The sequence below is a fragment of the Brachionichthys hirsutus genome, unplaced genomic scaffold (genome assembly GCF_040956055.1).
Source record: "Brachionichthys hirsutus isolate HB-005 unplaced genomic scaffold, CSIRO-AGI_Bhir_v1 contig_783, whole genome shotgun sequence".
Classification (NCBI taxonomy): Eukaryota; Metazoa; Chordata; class Actinopteri; order Lophiiformes; family Brachionichthyidae; genus Brachionichthys; species Brachionichthys hirsutus.
Window position 1 is genome coordinate 231,115 of NW_027180366.1, and position 13,766 is coordinate 244,880.

Below are 13,766 nucleotides of genomic sequence, written 5' to 3' on the forward strand. Positions count from 1 at the left end.
ACCACATGAGGGACTTTTCTGGTAAGTTTCAATCATTTCTGGCAAAGTATTTTTTTAATTCCCATTCAATTTTTGTTATCGTTCTCTAGGGGGCGCTGTAAGGCTGATTGTCAAAGTTTCCCTTTTAAAGTGTCCAGGTAGGAAGGGTCAATAAGTGTTTAAAATTTGGTTTGGATTGGAGTGTGTGTGTGAAAACGCTGACTCTGCAGTTTTTAAGTTTCAATCCAATATGGCCGCCTTCCTGTGTGTCTGGGGGCGTGGCCATAATATTTTATTTATTTATTTATTGCCCTGACTTGACGCATGTGTGTACCGAATTTCGTGGCTGTCCGACAAAGTTGGCATCGGACCCCTCCCCATAGGAGGGGTTGCCATCGCCATGGCAACGGCGTAAAAACAACAACATGGTTACGATTGTGTTTTTTGATCGGGACCACATGAGGGACTTTTCTAGTAAGTTTCAATCATTTCTGGCAAAGTATTTTTTGAATTCCCATTCAATTTTTGTTATCGTTCTCTAGGGGGCGCTGTAAGGCTGATTGTCAAAGTTTCCCTTTTAAAGTGTCCAGGTAGGAAGGGTCAATAAGTGTTTAAAATTTGGTTTGGATTGGAGTGTGTGTGTGTGCAAACGCTGACTCTGCAGTTTTTAAAATTATATCCAATATGGCCGCCTTCTTGTGTGTCTGGGGGCGTGGCCATAATACTTTTTTTTTTTTGCCCTGACTTGACGCATGTGTGTACCGAATTTCGTGGCTGTCCGACAAAGTTGGCGTCGGACCCCCCATAGGCACAATGCATTGTGATTTTTGTAGGTGGCGCTAGCGCGCCACTTTTTCATGCCCAATTTTAAAACAAATAAAATAATTAATTTTTCGCCGGTTCTGACCTTGGTTCAAAGTTTGGTGAGTTTTCGAGCATGTTCAGGGGGTCAAATTGCCGTTTAAACAGCAGAACAAAGAAGAATAAAGAAGATTAAAGAATAAAGAAAAAAGAAGAATAAAGAATTTTTGCAAAAACAATATAACTTTTTTTCTGAGTATGCGATTTTTACACAAAATACATTTTCGGAACGGTCTCGACGAAGGCCACGCGTCTGTGGGGGCACACAAACACGAGTTGACGAGCTTCGCTCGTCAACTCGTGTTTGTGTGTGTGTGTGTGTGTCTGTGTGTCTGTGTTGTTCAGTGTCGGGGTGTGTGTGTGTGTGCTGTTGAGTGTCGTGGGTGTGGGCGTGGGTGTGTTGGTCGCCCGATGGTTGACTCGCTGCGCTCGTCAACCATCGGAAGACAGTTACAAACACGAGTTGACTCGCTGCGCTCGTCAACTCGTGTTTGTGGATCTCTGTGTGTGTGCATTTGTGTTGTTTAGTGTCGGTGTGTGTGTGTGTGCTGTTGAGTGTCGGTGTGTGTGTGCGTGAGTGTGTTGGATGCCGAGGGTTGACGAGCTGCGCTCGTCAACTTTGTCGAGGGTTGACGAGCTGCGCTCGTCAACTTTGTCGAGAGTTGACGAGCTGCGCTCGTCAACTTGTCGTCTTCTGCGTTGCAAAAGCAATAGCCCCTTACGCCTAGAATAGGCGCTCGGGCCTAAATATAAAGTATTCCGATTTAATTATTTATTCTTTTTTTCTTAACTTAGTGAAAATGCAAGATGATCACTTGTCCAATTTACTGTACAATAGATAAAAGAAATATTGACATGGAAGATGCAGGATCTTCAGGGATAGGACACACAGACTGGCTGAAACTCGTGGAGTTTATCTTAGCTTATCAAATGTAAACAAATGTGTCCTTAGTCATCAGAATATACACCTTCCTTCGATTTAAGAATCATTATTTTTTCTATTGCCTTTCAATTCAAGCATGCATGGACTCAGCATCATAGTCCAAAAACACCACTTGATCTATGAGGGGTCCAACTCTCTGCTTCAGAAGATATCCTCTGACAGTGATTGCGACAGTTCTCCATGCTTCTCAGTAACGTGTACAGGGAGCTTTAACTAGCATCGTGGACCATTTTGATTGCATAACACTCCTGTATCAAGTGTAATTTACTGCCATCCTCTGGTCAGGTCAGAACTTACACTGCTAAATTTGTTGAATCCAAAATAGTCCAACCTTAAGACTGTATTTGTTCATTAGACTAGAGCCTGATAATTATCCATAAAAATAATATTTTGCTGCTTTTCCCAATAAACTCTGAGATATTTTCAGGTTAGAACAACTGATTCCTTTCCCCAATTTTTTTTCAATGACAAAAAGCCAGGAGTGACTGAAATATCTGGAAAATGTCTAGTGGACAAGGATTTTGTATACAGACTCACAAATGTTCTAAGTGGCAAATTATTTTAGAATTTGATCAGCAGCTTCCCTGAACTTTGTTTCACATCATTTTGCAGTGGTCTGTGAAAATGCCCCCCCCTCCCCAAACCTTACATAGCAAAGAAAGAAAGGGGCCCTCCGTCCCAATAGGCCCTGTGGTATGTGCTGTGTGTGTTAGTGTGTGTGTGTGTGTCCAACAACCCAGGACAGCAGGTGATAGCAAAGGCACTCGGCAGCTGTGGTGCTTACAGGCCGCCTCTCATATCAGAGCGAGACAATCAGGAACGCTCTCGTTGTGAGTGACAGGCACTCCTTGTGACTCTGCAGCCCTATAAGGACACATAAACTTTAGGACCCTGGTGTCTTATGCCAGCCCCCCTTTAACACCCCCATCACTTGTGGACGTACCTTCTGGAAGCTTCTGAATGAGAGCTTCGAGAAACCACCCCCTGAAGTATAAAAAGACACTGAGGCGGGGTAGCGTGGAGTCTGCAGAGGAAAAAAAAAACACTCACTTGACTTCACCAAGAGAGACACACTGCCCACAGAAGCAGCAGTGGAGCGCACATTTGCAGCTCTATTTGAGAAGAGAAGTGGAGCTCAGTGATTTGACAATTACCTTGAAGAAGCACAGAAAAGAAGTAGAGTCAAGGTAAGAGATAAATGCCTAAATGCAGCGATGAAATAAAACGTCATACATATTAGAAGGCCTAAAGATGAAACTAAAGGAATTCTACAAACAAATGAATCTGTATTTAGATGTTTACTATCATTTATTTGTTCAGTGGCTGAACATCCTCTTCATCTAGTATATTTGTCAGGCATAGCGTGCAAGGAGCACATGGCAAGTAGGGTGACCCAGAGTGCTAGAGCAATGGCGGTTTAGCAAGGAAACTGGTTGACCATCAGCTGTTTCATTTCTTTGTGCACTAAACTCCTACATTTAGGAGCAGTGCATGAGTGCAGTGGAGTCAAATAAATCCCAACTCCTTGTCTGACCTATTTTAACCATTTTAGTTTTTAGGACTTGAAGAAAATTTTATTTTTAATAGAAGATAGAGTAAATGAAAAAGATGACCAATAGGCAGATGCTTCATTCTTGTATGTATTTTTAAATCTGATTTTAATTCCTAGCTGCTTTATTCTAAATGTGTTCAATGACACACGCTGACACTAAGGGGGGTTGGGTAAAGCATCGGGTCTCCACCCATTCTCCAAATGGCACATCTTTGATTGACAGAAGGGGCATGTGTTCATCCGCCGTCAGCAACCGGCAGCCTTCTCAAGCCACGCGGCTGAAATAAATGAAACAGCATCAATTTATTTCCAGGATATCTTGTCAATTGGAATTTTTTTATACTTTAATATAGACAATTAACACATTTATTTTTTATAATAAAAAAAAGAGTTCCTGTGATAATAAATTAATGATTTCAGAAAATGAAATGGATTATATTTTCTCCTCATTTCAGAAAAAGGAATGAAATTAAAACATTTCTTTGTCTGAATTAAAAAGTTATTAATGTTATTAATTCTGAAAAAGCATGAAAATGTAATTATCTCATTTGTATTTGCATTCACTCTTTAAATACAAACGTTTTACATATATTATATATATGTATATGTGCTGGTCTTCAGATGCCTGAGAAAGCTGGACATGTTCTGGAGGAAGAGGCTGAGACCTTTGCCTTCCAGGCTGAGATAGCTCAGCTCATGTCTCTTATCATCAATACCTTCTACTCAAACAAAGAGATCTTCCTCAGAGAGCTCATCTCCAATTCCTCAGACGTAAGTGACATCACAAATCGCTCCCCATACCTCTCCATTGTTTGCCACAACACATTACTGTTTAAAGAAACATATCCTTTGTGGACAGGCCTTGGACAAAATCAGATATGAAAGCTTGACAGACCCAAGCAGACTTGAGTCCTCCAAGGAGCTGAAGATTGAGGTCAGGCCTGACCTGCATGCTCGCACCCTGACCCTGATCGATACCGGTATCGGCATGACCAAGGCTGACCTGATCAACAACCTGGGCACCATTGCAAAGTCTGGCACCAAGGCTTTCATGGAGGCGCTGCAGGCTGGAGCTGACATCTCTATGATCGGTCAGTTTGGTGTGGGCTTCTACTCCGCCTACCTTGTGGCCGACAAGGTTACAGTCATAACAAAGCACAATGATGACGAGCAGTACACGTGGGATTCTGCAGCTGGAGGATCATTCACAGTGAAAATTGACACAGGTACGTCTGACTCACCTTGCTGTTATGAGTCATTATCCAATTGCAAGCGTGAGGACTAATTTAAACAATTAACCATACGCTCAACATCTTTTAGGGGAGCCCATTGGCAGAGGGACAAAAGTGATCCTGCACCTCAAAGAAGACCAAACGGAATACTGTGAGGAGAAGCGCATCAAGGAAGTTGTGAAGAAGCACTCGCAGTTCATTGGCTATCCTATTACACTTTACGTAGGTTCTAACTTTCATCAGGAAAATGATTTTTAAAACAGTAAAATCCTGAGATACTGACATGCGTTTTATATATTAAAGGTTGAGAAGACGAGGGAGAAGGAAGTGGATATGGAAGCGGGAGAGAAGGAAGAAGAAGCTGAAAAAGATGCCGCAGAGAACACAGACAAACCTAAGATCGAAGATGTCGGCTCGGATGAAGACGAGGACTCAAAGGACGGCACCAACAAGAGGAAGAAGAAGGTTAAGGAGAAGTACATTGATGCTCAGGAGCTGAACAAGACCAAACCAATTTGGACCCGGAACCCCGATGACATCACGAATGAAGAGTATGGAGAGTTCTACAAGAGCCTTACCAACGATTGGGAGGACCACCTGGCTGTCAAGGTAAGCTAAGTCTGCCGCTGAAGGAAAAATCGCAAAACTCACGACGTATTTGCGCCTATTATCATTTATAATAAAAATATTGTGAGCTATTTAATTCATACTTCATTCTGGTCTTTGCAGCATTTCTCAGTGGAAGGCCAGCTGGAGTTCCGTGCCTTACTTTTTGTTCCCAGGAGGGCTGCATTTGACCTCTTTGAAAATAAAAAGAAGAAAAACAACATCAAGCTGTATGTTCGCAGGGTCTTCATCATGGACAACTGTGAGGATTTGATTCCAGAATATCTAAGTAAGTAACATGAATAGCATGAAGCACAATACTAACTACTAACACACATATTATCTGTCTGATTGAAGACATTAATGACTTAGACTGCATTATTACTCTCTAAGGTCATCATTTTGATGAAGTTACTGTGTTGTTGACCTGCAAATAAATTAAGTCTTGATTTGGATGATTATTCAGTTTTTATCTCCTCTTTTCAGATTTCATCAAGGGTGTGGTGGACTCCGAGGATCTGCCCCTGAACATCTCCAGAGAGATGCTGCAGCAGAGCAAAATCCTGAAAGTCATCCGCAAGAACCTGGTAAAGAAGTGTATGGAACTTTTCACGGAACTCTCTGAGGACAAGGACAACTACAAAAAGTACTATGAGCAGTTCTCCAAGAACATCAAGGTTGGTGGAAATAATCTATTTTGGGTAGAACATTTGGATTTACTGCATTTAGAGCTCAGCATCTGTAACGCATCATTTTGTGTATTAGCTCGGCATCCATGAAGACTCTCAGAACAGGAAGAAGCTGTCCGAGCTGCTGCGCTACTACACCTCCGCCTCTGGAGATGAGATGGTTTCCCTGAAGGACTATGTTTCACGCATGAAGGACAGCCAGAAACACATTTATTACATCACAGGTTAGCTATTCAAACACATGCCATGGCTTCTCAAATTTAGATTTTGTAGTTGGGAAAGTGTCATTAAATCTGCATTAACCTCCACAGGCGAGACCAAAGACCAGGTGGCGAACTCTGCCTTCGTGGAGCGCCTTCGCAAAGCTGGCCTCGAGGTCATTTACATGATCGAGCCCATCGATGAATACTGCGTGCAGCAGCTGAAGGAGTACGAGGGCAAGAACCTGGTTTCAGTGACTAAGGAGGGCCTGGAGCTTCCTGAGGATGACGAAGAGAAGAAGAAACTGGATGAACTGAAAAATACATTTGAAAATCTTTGCAAGATCATGAAGGACATTCTGGACAAGAAGATTGAGAAGGTTAATGGCTGTGCTATTGTGCTAATATGGCATGCCAGACATGATACAATCATAACAATGAGACAATATCCTATCATTAACAGGTCACCGTCTCCAACCGCTTGGTGGCGTCCCCCTGCTGCATCGTGACCAGCACCTACGGCTGGACAGCCAACATGGAGAGGATCATGAAGTCTCAGGCCCTGAGAGATAACTCCACCATGGGCTACATGACGGCTAAGAAGCACCTTGAGATCAACCCTCTGCATCCAATCATTGAGACCTTGAGGGACAAGGCCGAGGCTGACAAGAACGATAAGGCTGTGAAGGATCTGGTCATTCTCCTGTACGAAACCGCTCTGCTGTCTTCCGGATTTACTCTGGAGGACCCACAGACGCATGCCAACCGCATCTACAGAATGATCAAGCTGGGTCTTGGTATGCCCCCCCCCCCCCCCCCCCCCACACTCTTGTCTACTGACCATAGATGCAAAGAAACCAATGTGTTCATTCACCTTAATACCTTAATACATGCTCTTGTTTGTTATTCTCGTTTACAGGCATTGATGATGATGATTCCGCAGTTGAAGACATCGCCCAGCCGGCTGAGGAAGACATGCCAGTCTTGGAAGGAGAGGATGACACATCGAGAATGGAAGAAGTCGACTAAAACACACTTAGTGTTTCGCTTCTTTAATGTTATTTTTTTGTAAGTTATAATTCCTCTTCGAAGACGCATTTCGTCATAACACAACGCTCCTCTCTTGAAGAGCAAAGAAGTTCATTCATGGAATTGATGGAGGCCACAGTGTGGTCAGTGCATCTCAAACAAACTGCTCATATAAAACCACCGACAATCATTAAGAGTGATATAAAGCCATTGGGAATCTGGCTTCAGTCTCTTTTTGTAACTGTTACATTTTTTTAAGAAATGCTTTGAAATTTGTAATAAAAATATATTTAGAAATATCATGCACTTTTGCTTAATGTCTGCTGCATGTTAAATGCCATGCTCTCTGGTATTTGGAAAAGAAAAGAAAAGAAATGTTCTCAATGGGGACTGCATGATTCATACGTCATGACGCCCATGTTTTCCTTGCCCTGATTCGCTGCTCCCTTCCCTTGGTGTCCCCCCCCCCCCCCTCCCATCTGAAAATGGAGAGGAGGCGTGTGCACACAGTGATTGACAGCCCAGTGGGCCTGTCAGCGCCCACCGCCGAGCAGCAACGAGGAAGATTCCAGACGGTTCTTCGGGTTTCTCGAACGTCCAGCCTCTCGATCCGCCCCAGTCATCCTATTAGCCGAGGCCCGAGGAGGCGGCTGCGTGTTCTCGAGCGGCGCTCGTGCGTTTACGCAGGTGCGTTTGATTTATTAAAGACTGAAGGTAAACCAATTTAATTCTTCTTACTTAATAATGACTTACAACTAAGACTACAGCTGATAAAATATGACATTAATTTTGTGTGAAGGTGATCTTAATATTATTTTCTGTAGCAACCACACTTGCCAAGCAGGAATTATATCAAGCAGGGTGTAACACAATAATTTTACTAAATCAGATTTCCGGTTCCGTCATCATTTCACAGTCCATAGTTCATTGTATGTCTCAGAGTTGAAGGAGGAGGTTCTTATTTGAAGGAAACTGCTCCAGTTCTTTCTGTGCTCCTGATACTTTATAGAAACTGCATTGCGCTTGTGGAACCGGCAGGTGGAGCCATTCGAGATAATGGCGAATTGCAATTCCAGCCATGCGCGCTTCTGATCCGCGATTAACTCGAGATGATAAATATGCTGTCGTGCGTTATGCACATTTATTGGTTCTTATCGGTGTTGTCTTTGGATGTGAAACCAAAAAAAAAGAATTTGTGATGAGCTATTATTATTATTTTATTTACTTTGTGCGATGAATTTTGTGTGTCCTTCACATTATTTATTAAGCATTTTTGGAAGATAAAAATTGTATTATGTAAGTCAGGCGTAATCAGAAAGATTATTAGCAGGCAGATAATAAACAAACCAACTCATTGTTTGAGCCGCGTTTTCACGACGGAAATTCAAGGTGATGGCGATATTATTACATATAATAATGTAATGTGGAATGTAAAAGCAGTGTAATAAAGAAGATTTACTGAGACTTCTTTGTCTTTCTTCTTGTCCCCTGAGGGGTCGCCACAGCAAATCAAATGTCTCCACTTCACCCTGTCCTTTGCCTCGTCCTCCCCAGCACCAGCCACTCTCATGTCCTCCCTCACTACGTCCATGTATCTTCTCCTGGGTCATCTTCTCGCCCTGTTCCCTGGCAGTTCCATCCTCAGCATCCTTCTACCGATATAGTCCCTGTCTCTCCTCTGGACATGTCCAAACCATCAATGTCTGGTCTCTCTGACCTTGTCTCCAAAACGTCTAACCTTCACTGTCCCTCTTATTGTCTCATTTATAATCCTACCCAACCTGGTCACTCCCAAGGAGAACCTCGGCATCTTCATCTCCGCCACTTCTCGCTCTGCCTCCTGTCTTTCTCAGAGCCACTGTTTCTAAGCCCTCCATCATGGCTGACTTGCCGTTTTAAATCGGAGGCACTTTGACAAGTTGTGTTTTCGTTATTACCCAAGCGTGATTGGCACCGCTTGTTGAAGGTGTTCCCGTGTTGCTATTATCTGTATGGCAGGTGATTCACAGATGAAAGAGGATGCACACGGCTCCATGACATGCCTGCATAATTTACAAAATATATACAAGAACAAGTAAAGAGATTCTATCAGATTTGTAAGTGTTGACAATTTGGCTCTTTAATTGTAATTGCATATGACTTTTTTTCTACTGCGCTTTAGGAAGATTTACTGCCAGTTCTTTGGAATCCTTGACGTATCTATGTTTTAAAACCAATTTGATTGTGCCTCCTCTGCTTAGATGGATGAACCTAATGACCAACCAATGGAGGTTTGTGAGACCTTTGCATTTCAGGCTGAGATTGCTCAGCTGATGTCTCTGATCATCAATACATTCTACTCCAACAAAGAGATCTTCCTCCGGGAGCTTATCTCTAATTCTTCAGATGTAAGTATGTTTTTTTTGGAACTATGCAAATTATGTGGATGACGGTAAATCATGTCTTACGCACTGCAGCTCTAAGAAATATTTAACAAAAACGGAATGATTTAAAATTGACTTGTCTGTGAAAACATTGATTTGTGTTCATTTCAGGCTCTGGACAAAATCCGATACGAGAGTCTGACTGATCCCTCCAAACTGGATGCTGGCAAGGACCTCAAAATTGAGCTCATTCCCAACAAAAATGAGAACACCCTGACCCTGATCGATACCGGCATCGGCATGACCAAGGCTGACCTGATCAACAACCTGGGCACCATTGCAAAGTCTGGCACCAAGGCTTTCATGGAGGCGCTGCAGGCTGGAGCTGACATCTCTATGATCGGTCAGTTTGGCGTGGGCTTCTACTCCGCCTTCCTCGTGGCCGACAAGGTTACAGTCATAACGAAGCACAATGATGATGAGCAGTACACGTGGGAATCCTCTGCTGGAGGCTCGTTCACAGTTAAAGTATCGGAGAGTAAGTACGGTCGAGGTTGTGCGTTTGTTCTCATGAGATATGGAGTTTTATTGGAGTACGGACATCAGCAGGAGGTCCTTCTGCAGTGATCTGTGTTTTCTGTGTAGCGGAACCCATTGGCCGCGGCACCAAGGTAATCTTACGGATGAAAGATGACCAGACGGAGTACCTCGAGGAGCGAAGGATCAAAGAGATTGTGAAAAAGCACTCCCAGTTCATTGGCTATCCCATCACCCTGTTTGTAAGTGAATTGTCTGAACTCCGGAGATGTTCCGCATCAGTGTCGGGCACAGAAATCCAATGACAAAGTTATGTTCTCATTCAGGTGGAGAAAGTGCGTGACAAGGAGGTGAGCGATGACGAGGCAGAGGAGGAGGAGGAGAAAGACAAAGATGAAGAAGTAGAAGAAGAAGAGAAGGAGGACAAGCCTGAGATTGAGGATATTGGGTCAGATGATGAGCATGACCATGACAAGAAGAAGAAAAAGAAGAAGATCCAGGAGAAGTACATCGATCAGGAAGAACTGAATAAGACAAAACCCCTGTGGACTCGTAACCCCGATGACATCACTAATGAAGGGTATGGCGAGTTCTACAAGAGCCTAACCAATGACTGGGAGGACCACCTGGCTGTCAAGGTAGCTCTCATTGTGATGTTTATTTTTTAAACATTATAAGTTGTCCATTAGAGGCATTTAACCAAATACCGAGTTGGAGCCCGTGTCTATCTGACCCTTCTTTCCTCACAGCACTTTTCAGTCGAAGGCCAGCTTGAATTCCGCGCCCTGCTCTTTGTGCCTCGTCGCGCTCCCTTTGACCTCTTTGAGAACAAGAAGAAGAAGAACAACATCAAGCTGTACGTGCGCAGGGTATTCATCATGGACAACTGCGACGAGGTCATCCCCGAGTACCTCAGTGAGTATTCGCTGAACTGTGGGTTTCCTTACTCAATGTGCTCTTGAATATAATAGCCATAATATACCAGACAATGAACCCAAATATCTTTCTGACAAAAATCTAAATTTCAGATTTCATCAAGGGTGTGGTTGACTCTGAGGATCTGCCCCTGAACATCTCCAGAGAGATGCTGCAGCAGAGCAAAATCCTGAAAGTCATCCGCAAGAACCTGGTAAAGAAGTGTATGGAACTTTTCACGGAACTCTCTGAGGACAAGGACAACTACAAAAAGTGCTACGAGCAGTTCTCCAAGAACATCAAGGTTAGTATTCTCACCTCGTGCCATGCAAGCTCTTATTGTTTATGTTTTATTAGCCAAGATTCTAAGCAGCTTCAAAGCAAGGTGCAAAAAAAGGGAGAAAAAGCATAAACAGCTCCATATGTACGTACATGCTAAAAAAAAAAAAGATAAGTAAAATAGTTCATTGCTGACTAATTGAATTGATGATGAACATGCGGTAATACCTCCATTCAACACCCCCCACTTGGCACCCATGCACCCACCCACAAGCATAACCCTGTAAATATAGACTTTCTCCTGCTTTGTTTAAAATGTCAAATATGTGCACTTGAAGTCATTGCTGGCTGTTTTTTATTTTTTTGCTAAGAGCCTCGACAGTTTCCATCTGTCTGATCCTTTGAACATATTGTCCAAACACAAAGCTGCTTACTTCTTGTTTGAAGCTCCTTACTGTCATCTGCTGTTAACATCGAGGTTTTGTTTTTCCACTACAAAATTGAAATTAAACGGATATTTATTGTGGGACTTTTTAACGTTGTACTGCTGATTTTTTTGTCTTTTAGCTCGGCATCCATGAAGACTCTCAGAACAGGAAGAAGCTGTCCGAGCTGCTGCGCTACTACACCTCCGCCTCTGGAGATGAGATGGTTTCCCTGAAGGACTATGTTACCCGAATGACAGATGGACAGAAACACATTTATTACATCACTGGTAAAATACAAATGCTGGCATTTTTTAAATGGGTTGAAACGCATTTTAATATCAGGCAAGTGGAGTTTTTTTGACAACATTTCCATATCTCTGTTTCAGGCGAGACCAAAGACCAGGTGGCGAACTCTGCCTTCGTGGAGCGCCTTCGCAAAGCTGGCCTCGAGGTCATTTACATGATCGAGCCCATCGATGAATACTGCGTGCAGCAGCTGAAGGAGTACGAGGGCAAGAACCTGGTTTCAGTGACCAAGGAGGGCCTGGAGCTTCCTGAGGATGAGGACGCGAAGAAGAAGCAGGATGAGATGAAGGCTCAGTTTGAGAAACTGTGCAAAATCATGAAAGACATCTTGGAGAAGAAGGTGGAGAAGGTGAGCAGAAGTAAAACTAGCCGAGTTGATTTATTTATCGTTCATTGTCCTTTATGTGAACGAGGCTTTTTAACCACCTCCGCAGGTCACCGTGTCCAACCGGCTGGTGTGTTCCCCCTGCTGCATCGTCACCAGCACCTACGGCTGGACAGCCAACATGGAGAGGATCATGAAGGCCCAAGCCCTGAGAGATAACTCCACCATGGGCTACATGGCTGCTAAAAAGCACCTTGAGATCAACCCAGAGCATCCCATCGTTGAGACTCTGAGGCAAAAGGCAGAGGCTGACAAGAACGACAAGTCTGTGAAGGATCTGGTCATCCTGCTCTTTGAGACCGCCCTGCTGTCTTCAGGGTTCACCTTGGATGAGCCCCAAACCCACTCCAATCGTATCTACAGAATGATTAAGCTGGGTCTCGGTGAGTATCTTAGTTTATTGACGGTTTTAATCTTTTGCGGTAATTTCAAGTCATCATGGGGTAATAGCTCGAGCGAATGCAGTGACCTGGTTTCTCTGATACATAACCTCCTCCTTCCTTGTTTTAGGTATTGATGAAGATGATTTGACGCCAGATGACGTCACCTCTGCTCCCACTGAGGACATGCCCCCTCTTGAAGGAGACGACGATGACTCATCCAGGATGGAGGAGGTGGACTAGGCCTCTTTCTATTGCCAGCTTGTGTTCAGCAGCAATGTGATAAACGTTAAATGTTGTAAATGAGCTGGGAGAGGAGTTACCATGGAGCTCTTAGTTCAGATTCATTCCCTTTAGAACTTTATTTTTCAGATTCATTCCCTTTAGAACTTTATTTTTGAGGTATCTCTTTTTTGTATCTTGACTTTTATTTATGTGTTTGTTATGTTTCACTGTTCTTTGTATGTTCTTACTTTGACTGTAAATATCAGTTTCAAATGGGGTACACATAAATAAAGGTTTACTGGGTTTATCCTGACTAATTCTGTATGTTCTTAGTATTTTACTACTTTTCATCCTTGCTTGACAAGATAATATGAAATGTGAATAAAATTATAGTGATGAATGATAAAAAAACTGTCAAACTGTGGATTACTAAACTCTAATCTCTCTTGGAGGAGAAAAGACCAGAAATAAAATGGTAAACTCAATGGTTGCTCGACATGACAATTCAATTACATTTGAATTATTTTGCAGTAGTGATGTGGATTTTCATTCATGATATTTTAACAATGTTCGACAAAGTCAATTCAAATATGTTTTTCTTTGATCAAGCAGATTTAAAGTTGCAAATGATTCTCATTCATCATAACCCTGTGTTTCTTTAAACAATTTATCATTTTCAAGACTTGTTTCCTAGTTTGTTTTTTATTTGGTATTTCAATTTAATCTGTTTTAACTGTCTTTAAATCTTTTTAATTGCCCCCCCCCCCCTCAATTTACACATTAATAATGTTTTTTGCTGTTATCACTTTGGTTCTTAGCATTTCCACGATGCCGCTGTAAATCTGCCTCTCACCGAC

At 42.8% G+C, this 13,766-nt stretch overlaps 2 protein-coding genes across 2 annotated transcripts; both read left to right on the forward strand.

Annotated features, from left to right (window-relative positions):
• Window positions 1-2,822: 2,822 nt before the first annotated feature.
• On the forward strand, window positions 2,823-7,393 carry LOC137914116 (heat shock protein HSP 90-alpha 1). Its single transcript, XM_068757733.1, has 11 exons — window positions 2,823-2,970; window positions 3,957-4,106; window positions 4,195-4,561; window positions 4,656-4,789; window positions 4,871-5,176; window positions 5,297-5,462; window positions 5,660-5,850; window positions 5,939-6,086; window positions 6,174-6,442; window positions 6,526-6,859; window positions 6,982-7,393. The coding sequence occupies exons 2-11, from the start codon at window positions 3,957-3,959 to the stop codon at window positions 7,089-7,091; spliced, it is 2,175 nt and encodes a 724-aa protein (XP_068613834.1). The 5' UTR covers window positions 2,823-2,970; the 3' UTR covers window positions 7,092-7,393.
• A 338-nt stretch (window positions 7,394-7,731) lies between these two features.
• Window positions 7,732-13,329, forward strand: LOC137914115 (heat shock protein HSP 90-alpha). The gene is made up of 11 exons (XM_068757732.1): window positions 7,732-7,805; window positions 9,332-9,478; window positions 9,626-9,992; window positions 10,100-10,233; window positions 10,318-10,629; window positions 10,741-10,906; window positions 11,020-11,210; window positions 11,753-11,900; window positions 12,000-12,268; window positions 12,354-12,687; window positions 12,815-13,329. Exons 2-11 carry the CDS (start codon window positions 9,332-9,334, stop codon window positions 12,925-12,927), a joined length of 2,181 nt encoding a protein of 726 aa, XP_068613833.1. The 5' UTR covers window positions 7,732-7,805; the 3' UTR covers window positions 12,928-13,329.
• The last annotated feature ends 437 nt before the right edge of the window (window positions 13,330-13,766 follow it).

Bases quoted from the DNA above. Each gene is read 5' to 3' on its own strand.
- LOC137914115 (XM_068757732.1), top strand. From the start codon at position 9,332: ATGGATGAACCTAATGACCAACCAATGGAGGTTTGTGAGACCTTTGCA. The intron at 10,630-10,740 runs GTAGCTCTCATT...CTTTCCTCACAG, and splicing joins AGGACCACCTGGCTGTCAAG to CACTTTTCAGTCGAAGGCCA. The intron at 12,269-12,353 runs GTGAGCAGAAGT...CCACCTCCGCAG, and splicing joins TGGAGAAGAAGGTGGAGAAG to GTCACCGTGTCCAACCGGCT.
- LOC137914116 (XM_068757733.1), top strand. From the start codon at position 3,957: ATGCCTGAGAAAGCTGGACATGTTCTGGAGGAAGAGGCTGAGACCTTT. The intron at 5,463-5,659 runs GTAAGTAACATG...TCCTCTTTTCAG, and splicing joins TTTGATTCCAGAATATCTAA to ATTTCATCAAGGGTGTGGTG. The intron at 6,860-6,981 runs GTATGCCCCCCC...TCTCGTTTACAG, and splicing joins AATGATCAAGCTGGGTCTTG to GCATTGATGATGATGATTCC.